Source organism: Metopolophium dirhodum, chromosome 1, assembly GCF_019925205.1.
Source record: "Metopolophium dirhodum isolate CAU chromosome 1, ASM1992520v1, whole genome shotgun sequence".
NCBI classification, from domain to species: Eukaryota; Metazoa; Arthropoda; class Insecta; order Hemiptera; family Aphididae; genus Metopolophium; species Metopolophium dirhodum.
The window spans coordinates 82,752,258-82,779,338 of record NC_083560.1 but is presented as its reverse complement, the minus strand read 5'-3'; the positions used below and the strand labels follow the sequence as shown (position 1 = coordinate 82,779,338).

General features: G+C 27.3%; 1 protein-coding gene across 5 annotated transcripts; it reads left to right on the top strand.

Moving 5' to 3' along the window:
• Positions 1-6,232: 6,232 nt before the first annotated feature.
• On the top strand, positions 6,233-25,545 carry LOC132934699 (piwi-like protein Ago3). 5 transcript variants are annotated; one of them, XM_061001029.1, is made up of 19 exons: positions 10,908-11,314; positions 11,498-11,664; positions 12,340-12,548; positions 13,442-13,545; positions 14,032-14,199; positions 14,821-15,016; positions 15,085-15,281; positions 15,357-15,470; positions 19,026-19,197; positions 19,277-19,390; positions 19,452-19,614; positions 19,829-20,010; positions 20,169-20,459; positions 20,525-20,641; positions 20,920-21,117; positions 21,191-21,376; positions 22,413-22,520; positions 22,611-22,751; positions 25,191-25,545. In XM_061001029.1, the coding sequence occupies exons 3-19, from the start codon at positions 12,342-12,344 to the stop codon at positions 25,275-25,277; spliced, it is 2,745 nt and encodes a 914-aa protein (XP_060857012.1). In that variant the 5' UTR covers positions 10,908-11,314; positions 11,498-11,664; positions 12,340-12,341; the 3' UTR covers positions 25,278-25,545. The 5 variants fall into 5 exon arrangements, with proteins under 5 accessions (XP_060857013.1, XP_060857009.1, XP_060857012.1 ...); XM_061001030.1 differs by lacking the exons at positions 10,908-11,314; positions 11,498-11,664 and adding an exon at positions 6,233-6,556; XM_061001026.1 differs by lacking the exon at positions 11,498-11,664 and having other exon boundaries at positions 10,906-11,260.
• The last annotated feature ends 1,536 nt before the right edge of the window (positions 25,546-27,081 follow it).

Sequence of the window (27,081 nt, the reverse complement as noted above, 5' to 3'; positions counted from 1 at the left end):
AGAAAAACTTCGGAATTGTAAGTTATTTATCTCTATATATATAAAAATTAAAAGTTATTCGTAAGTCTAGGTAAAACTCCAAAACGGCTTAACCGATTTAGCTGATTTTAGATTCTGAGCGGAGCGATGAATGTATTGATTATTTACAATGATTATTTTTTGTGTTTGTTACCACCATTTGGGACAGTAAAACTGCTAAGGTATAACTGCTTCAATTTTCTTAAACAGTATCTTGTTTGATGAGAAAATAAATTTAGTTGGTACATTCGGAAGGTCAAAATTCAAAATTCCCAATAATTTTCAAAAGCGCGGGGAAAAACAACATAAAAATTAAGAAAAAATTGGAATTTTTACGCAAAATTGGTTTTGGACTAAATCGATTTTGGTTTTTAGTGTAAATCTACAACAAATGAGTAATGTCCAAATAGATACATGACATTTTCACTGTTCGTTTACATTAGCATTTTCCAAGGCTGGGCAAGTTAATGATTTTTTTAAACTCATTTAAGTGAAGTTAATATGCACCAATAACAAAAAGTTAAAAGTTAATTTAACTATAGGTTAACTCAGTTAAGTTAAAAGTTAATACACACTTTTTGTTAACTTTTTATTAAGTTAAAAAAAAGTTAATTTGTTTATACAACACTAGCGTACTTAATTTTTTTCCAACCCAAAACTAAATTATAGGATATAGTGTTTATACTTCATACAGTATTTCCTTACAAGTTAGATTCAAATGATATACATTTTTAACTTCAAACAATTTACGATAGGTGCATATTTTTTGACATGAAAACGAAATAGACTGAAATAGTGAAATATTATAAAATTAAAAACAAAATAGATTAACTTAACTAATTTTTAAAATGAAAAATTAACTCGTTAATTTCAAGTTAATGAAAAGCCAAAAGTAACTAGTTAAGTTAAAAAGTTTAAATTAAATTAACTTTTTAATTCGTTAATGCCTTGGCATTTTCTATACACGATAAAATATATAACGATCAAAACATTGTTTTGAGCTGTTTACGGACAATTTCAAATTTTCATTTTTTTAGTTTGTTAACATGTTATTTGTTGAGCCAAAGATAGTAAAAATTGAAACAAGGCTCCTGATATATTGTTGTAATAATAGAAAAATATTAAAAATACATAGGTAAAATTTTTTTTAAAAGCATTTAAGTTTGTTTTTTGTATCATTTATTAATTTTTTTTGAACTAGAGAACTGTACAATCTGTAAATTAGTGATTTACAATAAGCACAAGTGAAGAAAGAATTATAGAAAAAGAAAAAGAAAAAAAGAAAATAATATGGGTAACATAGGAACAAGTTGAGAAGTTACGATTATTTACATTAATTCAGACAGGGGGTTTCGAGTGAAGGACCATCCATTGATGGGACTTCATGGCATGTGGTTCTTTATCAAATTTAAAATTTAAAAATGATTTTGTAGTTAAACATTTTTAAAATGTTCAACTTTAATAGCCAAGGATTGAAAACTTACAACAAGGTTCCACGTAAGTAGGTTATTTTGGAACCTAAAAATCTCAAAAATATAAAAACACAGTTTTTTTATAGTTATTTTATGTTTAAATTTGTAGGAAATTACATATTAAATAACCAAGAATAATGATTTTAGTTATTTTGTTGTAATTGTATAATATTAATTCAACTTACCAGCTACCGTATTAATAATACAATAATACAATAATACACAAATTCATTCAAATTTTAATTTTGTCATCAATTTTTTCATTTTGGGTGAAATATTTGCAATTGGTGGGTCTATATCATGTGCTGTTAAAAATTTTGTTTTACTTCAAGACCGGCTCAAGGTGGCATTAAATAACAAATCGAGGAATCTATTAAAGTAAAAATGACAAACTTTAAATGGCTATACCATTAAAACTAAATAGTTTCCGCTAAATTTTGATTTTACTTATTGCATCTTGTCTGTCTTTCATTGTTAGGTCCGCAATCCATCGCAGGTGGATTGCCTATCTAGTACCTATATTGTTCGCATATTATCCAAGATCTGACGTTGTTGGATTTCCCAACTAGCTAGCTTAGTTGCACAGTAAATCGATTGTTTCTTGAGTTGACTGATTGGCAGACATTCAAACACGGTTATTGACTTGAACCCTTTTTACTTACAAAATAAAAACCGGACGAGCGATGGCACCTACATTATTTGCCTTAGGGTTAGAATGGAATTTTATTTTATAATATTTTGCTGAACATTTGTTTTTATATTTAAGTAGCTGATCTCATTAGAAATGCCAACTATATTATATGAATAATATGCTTAAGTCAAATGTTTAGCTTTAAAACCCATGGCAACTATTTATAAACAAAAATGTTCATCGGAAATTTCAAAATCCATGTTTGAGCCACTCCCGGGGTTGGTCCTCTCCCTTTTTAAATCAGTCCATCTTTTGCCCAGAGGTCTAATCTATCTCTGTACTAAATTTTATCAACATCGGTCCAGCCATTTAGGAATGCATAAAGGACAGACAGACAGATAGTCAGACAAACATTCATTTTTAAATTGTATATATATATAGATTTTGTCATACTAAATTAAAATTATATTTTATAATATTTTGATAGATAATCATTGTTTTATACCTTTATACTTACTTATATCTTGTAAGTTTATGAAAAATATATCGAAAATAATTTCTTACTTTTCGCTATCAAAACATTTCGTGGTTTTTATTTCCAGAAAAATTATTACCCGATTTCCAGTTTAAAAAGATGTATACCTACAATAAATGATATAATACATTCCAGTTGTAACATGTGAATAGTGAATTGCGGACACAAAATAATATTTTGCTTCGTCGCTTTTTCAGTCTTAGAACAGGATTTTTTATTTATAATTTTTGTGATAATACGTTAAAACTGCCACATTTGCCACAAGAATTTCTTTTTGTACCTACGTACTTAAATATATATTTTACATTGTTGATTTTTTATTTTTTAAAGTATTTATAGAATTGCTTATTTAAAACCCCTTAATATGAGAACAATAAGTTTCAATAATATATAGGTCGATGAAAAAAGTGGCTTTTATACCAGAAAATTAGACAAAACTGAAGGAATTTGGTTTGATTGATTTTAATTATGAAAACGGATTATGATTGATTAATAAGTTTACTAGGTTTGAATAGAGGGGATTTTTAATATTTCGAATATGGTCAGTGTCATGAATCATGATGAATAATATAATTGAAAAAATCATATTTTAATTCATATATTGACAGCTGAAAAAAATAGATATTCAAAAATTATTTAAAATATATAAATTCCTCAAACCTAATTCCTTTAGTTTTCTCTGACTTTTTGGTCAAACCACCAATTTCTGTACGCAAGTTAATTGACGGCGTATCTAAATAAAGACTGACCTACCAGTCTGTATTAACGGGACTACTTTTATAATTGAGGACATTTCTAGGAAATATTGACTGAAAACGATTACAGATTAGCCTCCCACACACTTACTAGTCATTTTGATGTCATCATATCTACTTGTTTATAATATATATAAATTATAAATATATACGACAAGGTTTTTTCATGTGTTATAAGTTTTCATTATTAGAATAGGATTTTATACGATAATCGGATAATAGCACTGTTTTGGAGATATGAAAAAAATAAGACCAGATAATGAGGTTTAGTTACTAAATAACTAAACCTCATTATCTAGTCTTATTTTTTATCATAATATTCCATCATCATCATCATCATCATTTTATCATAATTTATTACCTACACCCGTGTTCTTTTTGCAACTAATTCTATTTCAAGTAATGTCGAAACAATAAACAACCTTTTATAACAGAAGAACATAAAATCATGAGAAATAAGTGGTTAAAACCCTTCTATAGATTCTACAATATTATGATAAATAAATAAGTGGTCGTGTGTACCATAGTTTTTGTATTAACGAAAGAAATTGAAGAAATATTTATAACACAATAATCATAGAACATGTTTGTGCCTATACAGTTTACAAAGTTGTCATTTCTCCTTATGTGTCTCCGTCAAATCAGTCTTGAATCATGATGATTAAAATCTTGTAGAAAAATAATTAACTATCTAGGTACTTACCTACTATGAATTGTATAAGCTATAGAGAATATTAAAAGATCTAATAGGCAAGTGTATTTTGAATATAATATATTTTACATATTAACATATTCCTAAGACAGAGGCAGTAAGAAACTTTTAAACATTTTACATTTAGCAGTGGAAGACCTATACATTTTTTTCAGTGGAGTTTGTTATAAAACTAAACAATTAACAGCTAATTGAATGTGCTTCGAACACAACAAAAAAAATAAAACATTGTGGTCAGCAAATGTTTAACAAACCACCCAACCTCCAATATATTGTTGGTGCCCTGCATTAAAATATGTATAAGCACCTACCTAAGTACCTACTCAAACCAGCAACCAATTCTGCTCTATGACCATAAATGATTTAGGTATTCATTCATTTTATATTTATGTTAATAAGAATTTTGCAAACCCAAGTTTACTCTAGTTGTAGATACTTATTAGAGACCAGAAAATATAGAAGTTTAAAATGTTTATATGAAAACAATATTAATTATACTATATTTAATACTTCATAGTTTATCCTCAAATCACTAATATTATAAGAGATTTTTAACACCCTAAAATATTTTTCAAAGTTTTATTACCTATGCACTTTGATTATTATATACTTACATTTTATATTTTAACATACCTACTTTTATTGCTAATTGCTATGGACTAAATTCATATAATAAAATTATTTTCATACAGGCAAAAAAAATAAAATATTGCAATTCAGGCACAATGACAATATTATTGTTAATGAAAATGCACTGTGTAAACCTCTTTTTAAATTGTCTCACACCTGCACTCGTGAAAATACAAAATATTATTTTTTTTTGTTATTGTGGTTTTTGTTATACAATTGACCACTATTGTCTATCATTATTCAACCATAAATTACGATAATGTTAGGTAGGTATACAATATATATATGTGTATGTCTTATATTAAGTATAGTATTCATGTCATTTTATTAATAAGTAATACTATATAATAGTAAAATTAACTAACATAGTAATTAAGTGGCACTTGAGTGTTTAATAATTGTATCAATAGGAATCAGTAATTATTAAAGAGTTTTAGAAAGGCCCACTTTTGGACTGGTACAATTATGTTCACATATTATTTTATCTTGATTCTAGTATTTCTATATATATTCTATCAAATTACTAGGTAGGTATAATTTTTTTTTAGAAAAGTACTTGTTCTCTAAACATAATCCTTGCTTTCTGTATCTGGGATTTCCACATGTAAATGTATTATTTACAAAATTGGCTATCATAATTTATATTCTTTTCCGTCTCATGATCAAGATGTTAGCAATATACCCATATCTTGTATTAAAACAAGAGCAACTGGCAACTGCCTCTTTTAAACAACTGTTTGATGGGACGATCTGTGTAGATGACAAATTTAAAAACAAAAGTCAATAGGTAACTTTTTCTTCAAGTCATCAAACACACATGGATCATGAACATTTTATGTATCTAAATGGAAGGTAGTATGAAAGGTAGATGGGTCAGTTAACCAACAGTCAAATGACATCATCTTTTGTAAGTTTTGTTGGGCACTATTGCAGAAAATATTTTCTGTTATAACAGTCACTCTCAGACCTCAGTTGACATCGGAATGCGAACAGTTAGAAACAATGATTGTTGAATGTTGAACGAGTAATTGAATAATGGCAAACACTATAAACGATTGTAGTTGGGCAATGACGATCGACCACGAATTAAGAACAATATCTAATGTCTTAAATCTTAATTCGTGGTGTTGACTTAAAAGTAAATAATAATAACTATGATATTAAATGATAATAATTATTAACGTTAATCAAATGATTGTGATAAGCCGATAACGGATAAATTGTCATTTTATTTTTAAAGGAGCGCAGCACGGAGACGCGGTATTTTCAGACCTAACGTTCGCCGTCCAGTGATTAGTTCCGGAATTCGGGAAGTCAGTCGTGCTGGACTCCGATAGTAAAAACGAAGAGTTGCCAACCTTTGGTTCCGGAAACGGTATTCACACGGACCACGGTAGCAAATTTAAAACCGAGGTTCACGATAGCAAGGCGACGGGCAGGGTTGGGCTGTCCGCTGTCAGGTGCAGGACGCCATTATATCCAGCAACGTTACTTCTCTGAACTATCCATGATAGAAGCACATCTCTGTCCGTGTTTTTGTCGTTATTGAGTCCATTTTCTTCTCGGCTAGCCCCCCGCGCAGCCGGTCCTGTTACGTAGCGGTCGGTCTGAGTTTTTTTGTTTCCCGTTTATAACAGTTTACAATTTGCGATTTCCCTACTCAACGACGAAATTGTTTCCACCGTTCAACCTGTGTATAGTATTCGTTATCGCCGTCAACGTCTCCGTTACAAACACCTGACAAGAGGACGCCATTACGTTACGTTTTCCGAATTAATTCGTCCGCGTGAAGACACATACGCGGTAAGTTGAGACTTTTTATTCAACCATAATATTCATCCAGGCGATCGACAGGACGAGAAGCATAACTCGGAGTTCCTGTCTGTCGCCTTAACGGTCGTACCCGAATATTATGGGCCAGATAGCGCACGTGGGACGATGGCGACCGTGTTTGGTGTAGACCAATTATTCTTGTGCCTGGACTCCTTGTGGTTTTATTATTACTATTTTGAATTTTCGTCCATTAAATTAAATTAAATTAAACTGAATTTTGAATATTGTTGTTCAAGTCTGAAGATATAGGCAAGATACGCATAATATGTACTGTATTGGTTTTGTCATTATTATTACTTTTTATTGATCTAAAACCAACTTACACCATTTTTTTTGGGTTTCATCATTTGGTAAGTTTAGTTTTATAAGTAAATTGTCGCATTCATATCTGATGACGGTTTGTAGTTGTCCTTGGTCGACTCTGGCATGCTCAGCTGATTTTATCCATGGTCGTCACCAGTGTTGGGAATTATCTAGATAAAATTATCTAGATAAATTATCTAGATAAGATTTTTTGAAAAAAATTATCTTTTAGAGTATCTAGATAATTATGTTACGATTTATCTAATGTTCATCTTAGATAAAAAATTGGCTTATCTAGATAAATTTATCTAGATAAATATTATAGTACCCCTACAAAATTATAAAACCTAAGTTACTAAAGTTCTTAAATAATATAAATTATTTATAAAATTAGAAGAATATATATTTCTTGTTATTATTGTCAACGACGGTATTACGATAATACGAGAACCTATGTGCGGGCATGCACTATACATCGTTCTCTACTAGCCATAAATCATGAGCTTATTACAATTAATTAGGTATAGGTTTATTTCCCCATCCATTTTAAAAATAAATTAAAATTAACTTCGTAGAAATGAGAACGCACCAGAACGCTGATGAAAACCGTTTGAACCTCTGATAACGATGCGTCGATGCGCGATGCAGTGCGTTTTTTGAAATAGTATTATAGCATATTATTTCATAAGACTAAATTTAAAGTTAAGACAATTTAGATCAGTACCCCTTATAGACCATAGTCCATAGTAGTATAGTTTATTACCCCCTCAATTCTCATCGACCATAGTAGTATAGTTTAGTAGCCTCATATTTTATTTGATCAGTTGATTACCCATACCATCATAATTTAATATATGTAAATTTATTATACTAGGTAATGTTCAGTATCTAAAAATACATAGGTAGTTTTATGTCTTAAATTTAAAAAATACAATATCATTTTGCTACTTGATAGTAGCAACTTGCTACTATGGCTTATATGGTCACAAATCCTATATTTTTGACTTAACAAATCAATTTTGTTATTACATAAAATGTATCACAATTGAAATTTACTTTTCATTATAGTTAGGTATATTAAATATATTTTTAAAATAAGTATAAAAAATAATAACCAAAAAGCTACGCCTAACTGATCTAAGTAAGTTAAACAAGGCTATATTGTATACAGGTACTAATATTATTATTATTATTATTATTATTATTAAAATTATTGAAAATATTTTTTTTTATTAATATTTTGCAGTTGTAATTTTATAATTTGTATTTTGTTTTATAAACTATGAAAAATGTTGTATTCAATCATAAAACAATACGCTTATATTTTAGCATTCAACTATTTCTTACCAAACATTGATTATAATGTAATATTTACTATTTATATGTTTTTTAAATATTTAAGGTGAAGTTTATCCTTTTTTATATTGGTTTAATATGATTTACAAGTGGCTATAGCCTATAAGTGCATACAGAGGCATTTGACAATATTTATTAAGAACCAACTTTTCCTCGAGATAATACAAATAAATAATTTTTTACTCGATTAGTTTGTATTAAAATGTATAAATTATTAATAATTCATTATTGTATGCATTTGTATAACTAAGTAGGGGTACAATTATTAAAGTACCTATTAAAGAATAAAGTGTCAGCTAACAACATAGTTTTGAACATTCAAACCAATACCAGTATTCCAAGTATTGGTTTAAATGTTTTGGTGTTTCATTCTTATAGCTATAATATTCAAATAGTTACATTTGAAGGCTCAATCCGTTGTTATTATAAATATTATGTCATTATATTAATATATATCTAATATTACAAAAATACTAAAAAACATTAAAAATAAGTGTAAAAAAATGATATTTATCTAGATATTTATCTAGATAAATGTATTGTTGTATTTATCTTTATCTAGATAAATTACATTTATGTTATCTTTATTTTTATCTAGATAATATTTTGTTAAAATTATCTTATCTTATCTAGATAATTTTTTAGTTATCTATTCCCAACACTGGTCGTCACAGTATACATCCTTTTAAAAATTTCCTAAAATGTTCGGCAGGTGTGAAACAATAATTATAATATTTGATCGGAATTCAGTTTATTATGTTAATCAATAACTATACTCTGTTCATGTTAAGGAGGAACCTCGGCAGACATATTTGGTATTAACTTTTTAGTGCATTTATGCATATTTTTGCATATTGTTAAATTTATTTATTTAAAAGCTTATTTGCATATTTCATCTTTTAGTGCATATTTCGATGTTTTATTTTGTTTTTTTCAACATTTTTGTTTATATACTATTGTAATATAAGAAAAATATATTAGGTATATTTGTATAGGTAGTTTCGATTAATATCATAATGAATTAATAGGTATACTAAGGTATAAATTGTTTTCCCTAATATGTTTTATATTAATTGATTCCTATTTTTTTCTTATAAATTGAAACTTCCTATAAAATTATGAAAGTAAAGAAAAAAAGGTGGGCAAGTGGATGACACTCTGCTGTATAGTGGGTTACAAGTGGGTCACTGTAATGGATGAGCTCCGCTCAGATTCTAAAATGAAGAAAATTATTTATAGTAGGGTTCCATGTTTTAAATATATTGTTTTAATTAAATGTTCAATAAACACATTTTTTTTGCTAACTTTTTATGTATATTTTAACACTAGTGCATATATTTACACATATTTAAGATTTTTTAGCACATATTTGATTGGTTTTAAAAGCATATAAATCCGCGCTTTAGCAATGTCATAGCAACTAAATTGTAAATATCCCTACTACCATCATTGTATTCCTCACAGAAAAGTTAACATTTATTTTTTCTTCTACTTTTTATTTGTGGTAGACGGTGGTCCAATGGTAATACCCAATTTACATTGTGCTATTTTGTCTCGTCCACAGTGTTTTTGCTATTAATGTCCACATAAATAATACTGTATATTCTTATATTGATAGGTACTCTATAAAGAGTGTCCTTGTATACTAATTTCTAATTATGTTTGATTAGTTATAAGTTTTTATGTACGGAAAATGTTAGTAAAACTAGAATTTTTTTACAGTTCTTAGATTTTTGAAATATTTAAAATGTCTATTAAAATAAATCAACAGACTGCTCCGTTGTGACTATACTTTACGTAACTCTGATACAACTATCGTCTTAATAAATCACACATAAAAAAAAAATGTTTAGGTTGGTAAATCATTGTGTAAAGCGAGCAACTTAAACATGCTTAAGATAGGTGATTTTTTCGAGCCTGGCCCAGTGACGTCACCCGATTATTTTACATAATATCTCAAATCTCATTAAATAATACTTTTTTTTAGATTGGATTATGACAAAATTGTTTTTAGTATTTTTGACTACAATGATATATTATGATAATCATTTGGAGAACATTTTTTTAATATACTTATTGATTATTAATTATAATATATTATATCCGTAATTATACTGAACGGTGTCTAAGACTTAATAATTTGTCATTTAAAAAAATATAATAGGCAATATATAAATACTAATAAATCAATTTATTAATTAACCATTTGTGTTTAACTACATAACATTTTATACTTACACAATTTATAAGGCTTTATTGAATATTTTTATCCTTTTTTTTTATTTCTTCTATTATATTATATTCTATTCTATTGTATTATATTATATTCTATTGTAATAGAAATAAAATACTAAATCAATATATATTGTATAAGAGACTAATGCAGTTAATTAATAATAACAGTATACTTGCATTAAATAAAAATTTCAACAAAATATAATAAGTGATAACTGATGTATGATAACAATAATTGTTACCTATTATCAAGGACTAAGATAAAATATGATATCTTAGTCCGTGCCTATTATCAATTATTATATTGTATTATATTGGTACGCTAAAGCCTACTAAGTAATATCGTGCTTAATTCAGTTGACTTAAGAGTATGCCTCACCCGCATATGTTGTCTCTGTCTTACAAGGGCGTAACATTGCAAATTGTATGCTCTGCAGAACGCGTGTAGCTCCGTTTGTTAAAAATTAGAGTGAATTGACTTTTTATAAAATTTAAAGGTAAGATCTAGGTAATCTCATAGGCTTTTTATTATATTTTAATTTTAAAGCGAGATGAATATTTTAAAATTGTAAATTGTTTGTACATCTTAAAATACTCATAACTCACTTTAAAATTGAAATATAATAAAAAGCCCATGCGATTGCCTAGATAATAGTCTTACCTTTAAATTTCATAAGAAGTCAATTCACTCTAATTTTTAAACTTACGGAGCGACGCGTGTTCTGCTGAGCATACAATTTGCAATGTTACGCCCTTGTAAGACAGAGACAACATATGCAGGTGAGGCGTCCTCTTAATAAATTGTGAGTAGAATTGTGGTGGTCACACATGAAGGTAATACCTATCTTAAATATATTCAAAATTGTGATTTTATTAATATAATTATTTGTTAATTAGGAAATTATCATTATTTAATAATAGTGGGTAAATACTAAATCATAATATTAATATCTAACACAATTATTATGTCCTACTCGCCATAAACTTAATTAGTTGGAGATAATATGAGTATTTTAGGTTTTTTGGTAGTGCAGAGCGGCCATTTTGGACCACCAGAGATATCTAATTAAGAGTGTATGTGCTACATTTGTACTGGAAAATTTAGGTCATTGTTGATTACATACATGGTATTGTTATGTTCAATTCTTCAATACATACATGAGAAAATTTCAGTAACATTCTAGGTACTGGTTTGTTATGGATCCAACACATACATAATAATAATATCTTATAATTCAACGGGAAAAAACGTAACTGGCATAGATGTTAAAAACGTAAAATTCCAGTATTTTGGGAATCCCAAATATTATTATTTTATTCTCTTTTGAAAAAAAAAATATTTTTCCTTTTATAACTTACAATACTAGGTATTTTTTATTATTATTATTTTGGACGTTTTTTCCAATGTATTTATTTTTATGATTGGCGGGGATATTACAAATCTTACATAAAAATTGGTAGAAGCAGGTTTCTTGCAATTCAAAAAAAGCGATTTTCAGATATGTACATAAACTTTTTCAGAAAAAATTCGGAATTTATTAATATTAATAATAATATTACAAATAGTTAAAAATTATTTCATTTAAACCGACTGTCAATATTTTTCGTGATAATTACGATAATTTACTAATAATTTTTTCATGTATTCTAATAATGTTTTACCTTTTTTGATCTTTTTTTCCATTTATGTGTTCTGAAAACAAGTTTTTTTTTGACTTCCAAGGTATTGCTTCTTTAACAAAAAATATACGAGTCCAATAAGACTAGGTATTAGACTAATTAATATAAAAGCTTGAAAATCTTGATTAAATACTGTAGTCACACTACAAAATGTAATCAAGTCTTAAATCATTTTTTAGGAATGTCTGGAAGAGGTTTTTTAAAGAGCCGTTTGGCTAAGGTCGCTTCTAAAGAACCCGATGAACCACCTAAACCCCATGAACATCCTAAACCTGAGGAACCTCCAAAACTAGCAGCACTACCAATACCATATACTGAAGTTCCTGTGGCTGCTATAAGTTCTCAAACCCTAGTTGCTGGGAATCAACAAGTTGCTCGCGGAAGAAGGGTAATTATTGTTGTCTTACCTATAGAAATGAATCATTTATAATATTATTTAGGTACATTATTACATTAATGATAGTACCTAAGTGTTAAGTATCACTCAAAATTAAAGACTGCTTAATATTATATATTAATGTTTGAACTACCTATATTCACAAAAAAATAATTTGAAATTAGTAATTATAAATTATTTTATTTTTTAAGTGGGTTGTTTTTTATGAATGATAATGCAAATATATGTAGCTGGTTAATTACTAATTTCATGATTTTATTATTTTTTTTATTAAAATTATTATGAATAATAATGATTGTTTGAAAAACATATACATTTTCAAACTGGTATTAGTTTTGGATAACTCATCTACTTAAATTAATATTATTTTTAAATTTTTGTAAATATTATTAAGTTAAAAATGTGTATCTTATAGAATTTGAATTTTACAATATGTGAAAAATAGTTACCAATTTTTATTTACTTTATATATATATACACAAATAAAAAAACCATATTAACAAATAATAATATATTTCTTAAAAGGTTACCTACATATTATTATTTATTAATTTTTTATTGAGCTAAATTACTGAATTAAAAATTACGTTATTAATATACCTAATATGAAAATATTTTTTTTTACTTTAAATAAGTTCAAATTTTTCATTATTTTCACTTGATTCCAAAATAGATAATGTATATATTGTAATATTATAAAATATGTATATCAGTTTCTTGTTAGGGATGTTATACAATATATTATTCACTTAGGTAATTACTTAACATACAATAAAAGATGAAATAGAAAAATATTCAAGTGTTAATATTAATGTTTATTGTATAATTAAATTGTTTAGAATACTAAAGTATAGTTTTTGTTTGAATTTTTTATGTGTTTGCAGGCTATGTTAGCTAATATTGCTCAAGGAACTGTGTCTCAAAAGTTGTGTGATACCATACAATCAACATTTTCAAACATCGATCTAGGGGATTTAAAAAATATCGTGTTAGTATTGTAATGTTTTTATAATTAATAAAAAATGTACTTATCAATGATAATTAATTTAATATACCTAAAAATAAATTGTTTTATGTACTTCAGTTTCTAAACTAAATATTATTTTCTTATTAACAATGATTATTGCATTACGTTTGCCTGTATTTAGAATCATAGATATTAATCTGTCCAGCAGAAAAATTGCCGATTTTATGTATACTTACATGACACCCTGTCATCAAGACCTTTACCACTATGGCAGGGTGTCGCGTGAAGATGCACAGAAGAACTAATTTTTGTCAGTCCTTGGCGGGTTCTCTTGCTGGACAGAGTATATAATTTATGGTTTATAGTCACATATTAATTGTGAGTCAATTGATGAATTCCTTAATTTATTATTGTTGAGATGATTAATATTTTGTTTTTATGAAACATTTCCATAATTTAAATGTGTTCAATTATTAAATTAATAAAAACAATTGTTTATTTTCTCAGGCGTCCAAACATTAGTCCAGACCATAAAAAAGCAGAAGTGGTATCTGAATTACTTACACCCCCAAAGCAGCCACAAACAAATATTGTAGATATTCCAGCAGAAAAGGAAGAAAAGACTCCAGTTATATGTAGAGTCTTGAAAAAGTCTGAAAAAGATGCTTACCACATGTACGATAAATGTATTTTTTGTTTATTGTTAATAATTTTTAAGGTTATAAGTAGAAGAATGTAAAATGATGGAATTAGATGAATCATTAACTAAAAAATATATTTAATATACTTAATATTTAGAGTTATTTACTACATAATATTCCAAAATATTTTAATTTATAATAGATCATCACTTGACAATAATTATTGTCATATAAATATTTTTGTATCTCGGCCACGGGCGACTTTTTTCTCTGGGCAGGCAACTGTCTGGAGAGAGAGGCTGCCATCCCCCGACTGGGCATAGCAGAAACCTACGAGTGCCCAATATGAAATTCTGCCAAAACCAAACACACGAGCAACAACCAAATCAACAGTACCCTCCTCTACAGACAATCAAATAAACAGCTAATAGCCATTGTTGCTGGGCTTTATCAATAAAAAAAAAAAATTATTATTTAGTATTTTTTTAATCTTTTATACTTAAACAATACTTTCAATGTTATATTTATTTTAAATATTTGCATATATTCATAAACCTAATATCTACTGTTTAACTATCATTATATTGTAACACAATGTTGTGTTCTTCTATTAATGTTTCAAATTGATGATTTTATGTTTGTTGTTTTTCTATAGTGCTCAACTGTCATCAAATTATATAAGAATTAAATTGGAAGAAGATAAAGGAATATATGAATATAGAGTGGATTTCAATCCTCCAGTTGATGCCAAATCTGCTAGATTTTTTTTGGTGAATGAACACAGAGATTTATACCCAGTAAAAACATTTGATGGAACATTACTTTATATACCAAAAATGCTACCACAAAATGTAATTATTTATCAAAAAAAATATAACTAAAAACAATTTTTAATAACATATGTTAAATTTTTTACTAGGTAACAAAATTAGTGGGAAAATTAAGAGATGGATCTGAAGTGACATTAACAATAACATTTAAGCGTAAAAATTCTCTGCGTGAATGTATACATTTTTACAACGTTTTTCTACGTACAATAATGAAGATACTTGGTCTAGTAGAATTTGGAAGAAGTTGTTATGATCAAAATAAAAGGATACTAATTCCTGAATTCAAGTAGACTATAAATACAATTTTAAATACTTGTGGTATTGAGATAAATTAAATAATTGTTTGAATATTTTATTGTAGACTTGAAGTTTGGCCAGGCTACATAACTACTATTGACGAGTTTGAAAATGGTCTTTATATGTGTGCGGAAGTATCACACAGGGTTTTACGTGTACAAACAGTTCTTCAAATAATGTAAGCATTTATTTTTTTTATATATGCCAACTGATACCGTTATTGACTTTTTTACAAATACATTTAATGTTTCTAAGCATACTCATGTATATAATGAAACCAAAAAATATAAAAACATTTTTTTTTTAGTTATTTTATGCTAAAATTTGGACGGAATTACATACCTATTATTCAAGAATAATGATTTTGTTTAAAAATATTATTCGTCGGTATTTCTCTAATTTTTCAAGTATATTATTATGTACAAACATTGAAGTATAAGAATATGCTAATAATCAGGGCTCATAACTTATAGCTCTAAAAAAGGTTGTTATAAGCACGTAAATATGCACTAAAAATACTAAAATATGCGAAAAAAACATTTGTATAAAAAAAATTACCAAGCTTTTATTATTAAAAAAAAAATTGAATAATATTACATCGGAATTATTGTGGTAAACGACTTGTGGTACTCATTTATTCTGCGATTGTTCTGTTATAAAAAAAAATTATAAATTATAATTAATAATGAATAATGATACCTATATATTTTAAATATTTTTAAACATATATTTACCTTGAAAATTACATTGAATAATTAGATGTTTGTACAAGTTTTCAAAGTGAAATGATCTTCGATTGTTACTGAGTAGAGTCTTGTACATTGAAAACGATCGCTCAATGTCCACTGACGTAATTGGTGCAAACTTAAAGTACACGAGATCATCTGTTAAGAAGTCTTCAGGAAATCCAGGTTCAAGATCTGTGTTCATAGTTATACCAGATAATATATTTGAAATATTTTTTAAAATTTTAAGACCGACATTTTTGTGGATGACGTTATTGAGTTTATTAAAAACAGCTTTTCCAATTGGTCCTTGAAGGGTTTCAAATACTTTTTCAACATTTTCAAATACATTTATAGCTTCAGCTAATGTGGTAGTCCTTTTTCTTGCAACTTGGTAATGGAAACTGTTAAAATTGTAAAATTTGACTTTATGTAGGCCAAATCTCTTTCAATACCAGCTTTGGAAGTATATTTTTTGGCCTCTTTGATGCTAACAGCATCATCGGCGTCTAGTTTTTCGAAAATTTTACGTATGATTTCAATGTTTTCACAATAGTAATTCGAGGTGATGATCCACGTACTCCAACGTGTTATAATAGGCTCCGGTGGCAAATTTAAATGAGGAGCTTCATCTTTGAACAGTTGAACACGGTTTGGTGCTTTTCAGAATATTTTTTTAACACTAGAAATAAGTTTGTCGACATTACTAAATTTGCCCCTTACTTCCTCTGCTACTCGGTGGAGTCCATGAGCTGTACACGTAATATGAATCATTTTGGAATAAAATGCTATCAATGTATTACCAGCTTTTATCATATAGGGAGCGGAGTCGGATGTAAACAATAAAACATCCTCGTGTTGAATACCAATGATTCCAATAGATTTGTCGAATACTCTGCAAATAGTCGAATAATTTGTTTTTTCTAATTGTTCTGAATGAACTAAATATTGTTTACCCGGGTAATCTGCTTCAAGTATACCAACAATTACATTAGCGACAAACCTACCTTCAACATCGGTAGTTTCGTCAATACCGACCCAACTTTTTTACCAGACAGTTCAAGTTTAATTTTACTCATTGTTTCGTCAAAAATGTCATCTATGTATCCAAGTCTCAAGTTTGTTTCTGTAGGAACATTATTTCCGGTATAAATTTCCAAAAATGTACGAAAGCTTTGATTTGAAACTTTATTCAGTGGTATATTTGCTGATAACAACGCAAAACACAAATCTTTACTGAATGAGGACTTTTTGGTAGAGTTGGTAACCAATTGTTGTTTTTTTTTCACTTTGATTTTCTGCACGTTTAACGGCCTTAATATGTTTTTCGGTTTTTAAATGTTGTGTGATATTAAATTTTTTTTTGTGGTTAATTTTAATATTACAAAACTTACATAGTAATACACTGGCGTCGGTTGCAAATGTATTTTCACCAAATTCGTGAACAATATTTTTAAGACGACTAGAAACAGATTGTTTTTCTTTAGGCATTGTAAAATAAATTATGTGTGAACAAAACTATAGAATTTAGATTGTGAATTCACGAAATGAACTAGCATGCATACAATACGAACAATCGGAAACGACTGAGTAATAATCTGTAAATAATCTGAAAATAATGATATCGGAATATCTAGATAATGATTTCGGAATACCTAGAAACTAAAAATAAAATACTAGTGCATATGCTACAATTTCTTTAACGATGGGATTACCAAGTATCAAGCATACACTCTCGCTAGGTCGCACGTCATCTAAACTCGTATAGTTATATATAGTTTTTTCTTATAATATTATAAGAACAATTAATTGACACGAATTAATTACTAATATAAATAATTAATACGACTATAATTACTTTTTATTATTAAGAAAAAATGTTTTAAAAGCTACGGAACTGAAAACAAAAAAAAAATAAATAAATAAATATTATGCAAAAATAATATTGGAAAATAGAAAAAAAGCAAAATAGCACTTATACTTCGAAATATGCAAACAAAAATATGCAACATAAAATTTCGAATTTAGCTTCTTGGTTATCTGAAACAAATTTATAGCTCACATAGGTATCTCTAGGACCTCTCAAAAAAAATATGCAAATGCTAGAAGTTATGAGCCCTGCTAATAATATTAATTCAACTTACTGGCTACCGTATTAATAATAACAGTATAAATATACAGTCAAACCTCCTCTAACTTTCTTGGGAACCAACTACAAACTTTCCACAATCTGTACCCTCTGAATAGCGGATACAATTTTAAGCGAACGAGAGTGTCCGGTATTTAGAGGTTTCACTGTAATATAATAATATATCCTAGGCTGACTGTCTCCGCTCAGAATCGTTTTTCGTATACAATATTTATTATAACATTGATTTCAAAGTTAACACCTTCCATAACAGTGACCCACTTGTAAACTTCTGTGCAGCAGAGTGGCACCCACTTACCCCCTTTTTTATTGTTTGTAATCCTTTAATTTTATTATAAAATAAAGGAGAATTAGGATAAGCTCCTTGTCTTATAGATATTATATATCATTAATGACAGTAATACAACGTATCTCAATTTTAGTTATGTTCAAGAAAGGTTTTTAACCGATGTATTCCAACTCCAACCATGATTACCATCATATATTAGTAACGATGATAACACCTTATAAAAACTAGATTATTACTGTTATTTATATAAATGATCCCAACAATGTTATAGAACATTTGATACCAAAAACTACCAAATATTAATAAAAAAAAAAAAATTGAGACACATTGTATTACGGTGTCATCAACAATATTTTTGTTTATTATAATCGGTCTTATTCAATAATCCTCTCAACCAATAAAATTAATAATTCTCAAGTGATTTTATGTGTGGCAAATATATTTATATATTAACAATTACAATCTGAATATAATTGTTCTGATCTTTTATTCGTATTTGAAATTCATAAGTAATCAACTATGCACCTTGCAGAATTTCATTTTAAAAATCTTATTTGTATATTTTTATAGGACAGACATTATGATGAATGCGAAAAAAAACAATACAGATAGTAAGCAAGAAATAATGGCTGCATTATGTGGTTCTACAGTAATTACACATTACAACCGTAAAACATACAGAGTTGATGATATAGACTTTACAATGAATCCTTTATCAACTTTTGAACAAAATGGTGTTGAAGTAAGTAATATTAATTTCATCTAGATACTTATAAATCTTAAATAAAATGTTATTAATTTTTATTTTCTTCTCGGTTTAGGTAACATACACAGATTATTATAAAAAAATGTATGATGTTGAAATCAAAAATCTTCAACAGCCCATGATTATTACAAAAGCAAAAAAAAAAGATATAAATAGAAAAAATGCAGATGTTAGTAATTAAATAGACATATTAAAAACATTTTAACATCAATATTATTTTAAATTTACAGGATTTAGGTATTTGTTGCTTAGTTCCTGAGCTTTGCAATTTAACAGGGCTGACTGATGCAATGAAATCAGACTTTAAACTGATGAAGGCTCTTCAAACCCATACTTTGGTTACACCAGAAGTGCGACAAAATGCTATAATTGAATTTGTGAATCGTATAAATGGTATAAAATTGATATTATGCCTACTTTAACTCTATTAAATGATTTAACATATTTGATGACATTTTGATAATATTAATATAACATATTTGAAAACCATCATTGATAAAATGTCTAATAAAATATTACAGTTTTTATTTATTTTAATATTGTATGATAAGTGATAATCAACACCACATTTGATCATAAATTGATTTTTTTTAAATAAATTGTTTAGCTCATGAAGGAGCTAGCAAGAAATTTAAAGATTGGGGCTTAATGATGCGTCCAATCCCAGTGAAAATGGAAGGTCCCGTTTATAAAAGAGAAACAATATTACTGGGAAGTAATATCAGAAAACAAGTTGGAGTAAATATGGACTGGGGAATGGATGTAGCAAAAAATGCAATGTTTGTTGCTGTAAGTATATAAAATATGTAAGAAATATTTCTTGCAGTTTTAGTTTATTTTTACTCTGTTTAGCTTATAAAAAGCTTCAAACTTTACCTTCTATAAATTATAATAAAAATAATTGAGTTCTAAATATTATTTTTTTATAAATTGCTATTATTTTGTAGGTGAACATGTTAAATTGGGCAATTATGTATAATCCAAAAGATGAAACTACAGCTAAATCGTTTTGCAAACAATTGGCTTCATGCGGCCGTCCTCTTGGTATGGAAATTAATATTCCAAAACCAATTAAAGTTCAGGGGACAAATCCAGAAGTTTTTGTTAGTACAATAAACAGTACATTAAAGAATAATTCAGATATACAATTAGTTGTTATTATATTTCCAAATCAAAGAGAAGACCGTTATAATGCTGTGAAACGGATTTGTTGTTCAGAAATTGGAATTCCATCTCAAGTACTAAGAGAAACTACAGTTGAACTTATTATCATTAATATATTTTACTGTATTTTATATTTTAGGTAATTATCTCAAGGACATTATCCAAGCCAGAGCGGTTACAATCAATTACTCAGAAGATTGCTTTACAAATTAATTGTAAATTAGGTGGTGCTTGTTGGGCTATTGACATCCCATTGGTAAGGTTTTCCTATATTAAATTTATTTTCTAAATAAATATGTTGATATTTTTTTTACACTATTGATAATCATTTATTATAATTATAAAATATTTTAATAGTGCGATAGTGAAAATAAATATCTGTTTTACATGGATATTATTCTATGTTGTTTCCCAAAACAAAGCTAATAGTGGAAACATAAATAAAAACTGAAATGCTATCTATACTATAAATAGATAAAATTTCTATTTTGTTGCTAATGTTTAGTATACTATAATTTTTCTTTTATTTTTTAGAAAAATACTATGATAGTAGGAATTGATGTATACCATGAGAAAGGTAAACAAATGAGTAGTGTTGTTGGTTTTGTAGCTTCAATGGACAAGACATTTACTGAATGGTATTCAGTTGCTGCAATGCAAAGGAGTACTCATCAAGAACTTATGAAGTCGGTGCAAGACGCGTTCCATAAAGTGGTGACACAGTTTAAATCAGTTAGTTTTTGTTGTATTACTATAATTTATGTTTTGATTTTGTTTTAAAATTAATTACAATACTTGATTCTAGAAAAATGGGTTGTTGCCTGAAAAAATAATTATTTATAGAGATGGTGTATCTGACGGAGATTTAAAACAAGTGGAAGAAATTGAACTATCAGATTTGATTGAATCATTTAAAAGTTACCCGGGACTTTATAATCCTATGGTTACTTTAATTATTGTGCAGAAACGAATCAACACACGTGTTTTTCAAGTAATATATTATGAAAGATTAAACCAGAACTTTGAATTATTGACACACTTAAATTAACTCTTTATTATGTTTAGCCAAATTAAGTAAAAATCAATATGATAGTTAGCATTAAAACCTGTAATTATTAATATAAAATGTCCTTACGTTATTGGTTAATGATTTGTGCTACACAGCCAGTTGCAGCCTGTCTTACAAGTGGGTAACAGCAAATTTATGCTCAGCAGTCGTTTAGCCCCATTTGTTTAAAAATTGGAGCAAATTGACCTATTATAAAACTTGATGGTAAGGACATTATCTGTGTTAGTTTTTTTTACAATAGCTCAATTTTTTAGCAAGTCATGAGTGTTTAATATAGCGTAAATTGAAAATATTCATAACTCACTTAAAAACTGAAATATCTTAAAAAATCTCACATACACTCACAGTTAATGTTTTTATTATTAAGTTTCACTCAAATATTTTAACTAACGGAGTTAATCGTGATCTGCTGAGCATACATTTGGTAAGTTACGCACTTGTAAGACATAGCAACAAGTATCTGTACCTGCATGTGTTGTCTCCGTCTTAGGTCTTTGTAAGACAGGGACAATATATGCGGGTATGGCGTCCTCTTAAGCATTAGTCTATTATAACAAGTATTACATTGTTCTTGAATATAATTCTTTATTTACATTTAATATCATTATTAACTATAATTTATATTATACCTTTAATATAAATTATCAATGAGAAATCAGTTTTAAATAAATAAATAATTTGTAGCTCAATTTTTTCATGGAAATCTGTTATTCTAATATTTTTTTCATTTTGACTATTTGCCTATAGTACGGGCCACGAAAACGTGTGGATAATTTTAGTGCCCATTGGCGTTTTTTTGGTAGCACTTTTAACTACTATAGCCCTATCGAAAAACGCAGCTGGGGTGCTGGAGAATCATCCGCACGTTTTCGTGGCCCGTACAATAAATTGCATATGCTATGGATTATTAATTTGTATAAAAAGAAATTGACAAATTAAATATTTTTGTTATATCTAGTACGTAAACGAAAAATATTTAAATCCAAGTTCTGGAACTGTTATTGATAATACTGTAACCAGAAGAAATTATTTCGATTTTTTCTTGGTCTCTCAACATGTTCGTCAGGTAAAGTATATTTCTTTTGAAAAATGTTGTTTTCTTAATTTATCTTAGTTTCTTTTTATTATTCATTATTAAAATTATTTTTATGTGCAGGGTACTGTTAATCCTACTCATTACATTGTACTAAAAAATGGATGTAATTTAAGTGTTGAAAATGTTCAAAGATTATCTTACAAGTTGTGTCACTTGTATTATAATTGGTGTGGTACAGTAAAAGTTCCCGCTCCTGTTCAAGTAAATATAAAATATGAATATGAAATTATTTAGATATAAATACAACATCTTTTCTTGAAGTCTTGATCATGAATTCTAAAACTGATTTAGTTATTTATGATTTATGAATACAAATATAAGGTACAGTGAAACTTGTATAAAGATGTTTGGCAGTAATAGGAAAGTTTTTTTTAAAAATGTACTAGTTCAAGTTCAAGATCTTAATTAATATAAACTAGTTCAAATTCTATTTCATAGTTTTTAAAATGAACTATTTCATGTTATTATCAAGAATAATAAAAGTATTATAATAATAAAAATATTATGATAATAAAAATAATAAACAAAAATAAAATCATAATTAAAAATAATTTTGATTGCATAATAAAAATAGCTTTATATTTTTCCAAGCACACTGTATTCTGTGTAACACGGTCTAAATAGCATACAATCATTTGTATGAACGTGTTAGTGTTGGGAATGTTATTTATAACATTTTATTTGATGATGTCAAGTTAGAACACAATTATAATAATATGGTATACTATTCTTATCAGTTATCGACGATCAACGGCCCTGTAATTTGGTGTCAACAATTATTAATATAATAATATACAAACAAAATTAAAAACAAAGTAAATCTTTCGATTCTTGAGAAAGACCCTGATCTATAAAAATTAAATTGTCAATGAACGAACTCAAAACGTTCAAGGTCATAATAATTAAAAACTTAGTTCACGTTCAAGTTAATTTCTTGAAAATTGAACTCGTTCATAACAAGTTTACACAATATGAACGCGTTCAAGTTTCCCATCATTGATGTTTAGAGACTGATTTACTACATCAGTATTCACTCAATAATGACAAAAGGTATTGTGCAATTCATGATTGTATGACTAGGTCCAAATTACACAATAATACGTATTGAAAGCAATCAAATTAAAAAAGTTATATATTTCTTAATTTTTTATTACTGATCACATGTCAGGCACATGTGGCTCAGTTAAATGTTCCTGAACATATATTCTTAAATTCATTAGTATTTTATTACATCGGCTCTTCAATATAGATGTAAATATTTATCCTATCAAAGCATTTTAAGTATACAGAAGTTTTTATTCCGAAGCTGATTTATCTTTTTTACGGTTCTAGGCAATAAACATTTTCCTCCCCTTTAATAGGTAAACAAGTTATAATACCCCCTTCAAAATACCCTAAATATTAATTAACAATATATCCATTTGAATTTTTATATTAATTTTTTCTTGCTTTTAGTAATTATTTTTAGCCTACTTAGGAAAAATTTCAATGGATGTCCACTATGTTTTAATAAAAACTTACAATGATAATTGTTATGTATTATCAACCATTACTAATGAAACGAAATTAAAATCATTGTTTAGAACATTAAATTCTCAATGTAAGACATTAAAATGTACAACATTTTTTTTAAATAATAGGCATACAAAACAGATCTTAATATTATATAATAAATATTTTTATTTAACAATTCTTAACATAACTATTTTAATTTTAGAAGTTGACGTTTTGCTTTTTAAAATATTTTCTTAGCCACTCTAGGCAGCTTGCCTACACTCCCTTAAATCCAACTTTGTTTTTAATTTCATTGAGTGTACATTGTGGGGTTTTCATTATAAAGTAACATCAGGGGGTACGACACTCACAAATCCTAATGCTATTTGAAAAAAGTGGGAACATGGCACTGCCATTGTGTTATTTATGAGAATCAGCCGACGACTCTTATCATATATTTCAATAATTGATAGTTGATACTAAACTTAATACCAATATGGTAACACAGAAATGATAGTAAATTATATTATATTTTACTAATAATCATTAAAATAAAAATAATTTTTTAATGTGTAATGCGAACAATTATAAGTTAATAGTTGTTGTATAGCCGTAAGTCGTATTATAGGTTAAAGGATTAAAACGTAAATAAGCAACAAACCGTGTGTCGTAAAAATGTTTATAACAACATTCCCAAACCACCAGAGATCGACTACCAAGCAGAATGTCTCTTCTATATTCTATGGTAACATAGATTTTTGTATAAATGTTAATTTATTAATATGCTAGTAGTTATTACTTGCATTTTTACCAAAGTATTTAAAAATAACTAAATAAAATCAATTAATGATATAAAAACATTGGTAACATAATTTAGTCATAATAGTATGCAAATGCAATGCTATAACAATTGATAATGTCGTGAGATAATGATTTTCAAATGTTCACCCTGAACAATTTCAATAAGATCCCGATTTTTGCACCGTATCCTTTAATTCTATAAATAGTTAATTTTTCAGGACAAATTTCACTGTACACTAATTTATTATTTAAGCATGTATTAGAATATACTTTATAATATAATTATATTTGACAATTATTATTATTTTAATGCAAATTTGTATTATTAATGATTTTTTTTTTTAGTACGCACATAAACTGGCATACCTTATAGGGCAAAATGTTAGACAAATGCCAAGTGATAATTTATGCAACTCTCTATTTTTCCTGTAACGAACATGTACAATTTTGGACGACCAGGGTGGTCTTTTCAGTTTATATTTACATGACGTACACAGCTTTTTTTGATTATCAAGACTATTACTGAAATAGAACAATTATTATTATTATTATTTTTTTTTTTAAGTGATAATTTTCACTGATTTTGTGATTGTCAAAAATATTCAACTCATAAAAATAACTTAAATGAAAAACCTTTGTTCCAAATGTTATGTACTTTGGTTTAAAAAGTAAACTGCCTTTTTTTATTATGACTAAAAAACCTTGTTTTATTTTACCTTACATTTTACTCAATATTATTTTATTACGAGTTATGAACCAGCTACACATTTTATGATAAATTACATCAGTAAAATGTGAACAACTCACAGTCAAAAAAATTATTATGCAAAAACAGAAACTAAAAAGCGGTTGAGTGGATGTCGCTCTGCTCTACAGAAGGTTACAAGTAGGTCATTGTATAATGGATTGTATTAAACTTGAATTTAATGATATAATATTATTGAATTTGAAAAACAATTCTGAGCGGAGTCAGTCTGGATATTTTATATTGTTATTATATGTTGTATCCTGTAAGTTGATAATATTATTATTTTTTATTCATTTCTATGGTTATAATTGATAAACACAGCATTAGAAATTAAAATCCCATTTTTATCAGTTTTTCGTAATTTGTCGGTGGTTTTTTCCCGTGGCATTAAATAACTATTGATAAAATCGAAAAATTACCTCTTTAAAGTACCATCTTGATCCAATTTGTTAAAAGATAAGATACAATATATTTAAATCAAAGCATTCCTTCTGGTAGAAATTTTGTGTACAGGATAAAAAAAAAACATTGTAAAACCACTAGCTTCTGAGGCTCTGCTCAGAATCCAAAATATTAAATAAAAATAAGTTATAAACACGTTACTTTTATATTTAGTACAAAAACATAAGCACAGAAAACATGTTCTGCATCACTGTTATGTATAAACAGCTAGCTCACATCCTGGCTTTACCAGGTAATGATGTGTAATGTGTATGTATTGTTATGTAAGAACTGAAGTTGTATTCAATATATTTTATTTAACTTTAATAAATTTTTCTGCCTACTTCATATTTTATACTTTGTTTATTTTCTGAATTGCCCTTAAAAAGCTTGACCGTAGTAATAAGTGATACATGAATTAAGTTTATTATAATAACATATTTATATTTTTAACAGTTGTATCATATTGATTTTGGGGATTTGGACCTAAATATGTTACTATTTAATTATTTATTTTAATTTACTATATGCGTGCTTGTTTTTTGGTTTGTTTGTATTAATTCAAGAAGAATTTGATAGTTATAGTGGCTTTAAGCTTGACATTCAGGGGGTTCAAGAATCCATTTCAGCTTTAACCAGATTTATTTTTAAATTTTAGATGTAAACTTGGATTTTATTTTCATCTTAAATACTATTTACATTTCATCATACCCACCTATCACCAAAATACCAAATATTTCCAGTTGCTTTCAGTTTTTTTCAGTGTCATTTAAACATTACAGTTAAACTTATTTATTAATTTATTAAATGGTCATTTTAATTTCGGTATCACTTTTCATACTGTTGATTTGTTTGTAGATATTGTTTTTATTTTAATTTTGTTTTTTTTTTTAAACAAAATAATGCTTCAATTTAGTATCTTTGCGAGGAAAATTTTGAGGTTATTTTGAGAGGTCAAAATTGAAAATTTACTGTAATTTTCCAAAGCGACGGAAAAACCTAAAAAAAAATAAGACAAAACAGTAATTTTTATGCAAAATTAGTTTA

Excerpts from the sequence above, each read along its gene's own strand:
- LOC132934699 (XM_061001026.1), top strand. The coding sequence starts at position 11,224 with ATGTTACGCCCTTGTAAGACAGAGACAACATATGCAG. Across the intron at positions 19,391-19,451 it reads TAAATAGAAAAAATGCAGAT|GATTTAGGTATTTGTTGCTT; the intron begins GTTAGTAATTAA and ends TTAAATTTACAG. Across the intron at positions 20,460-20,524 it reads AAATTGGAATTCCATCTCAA|GTAATTATCTCAAGGACATT; the intron begins GTACTAAGAGAA and ends TTTATATTTTAG.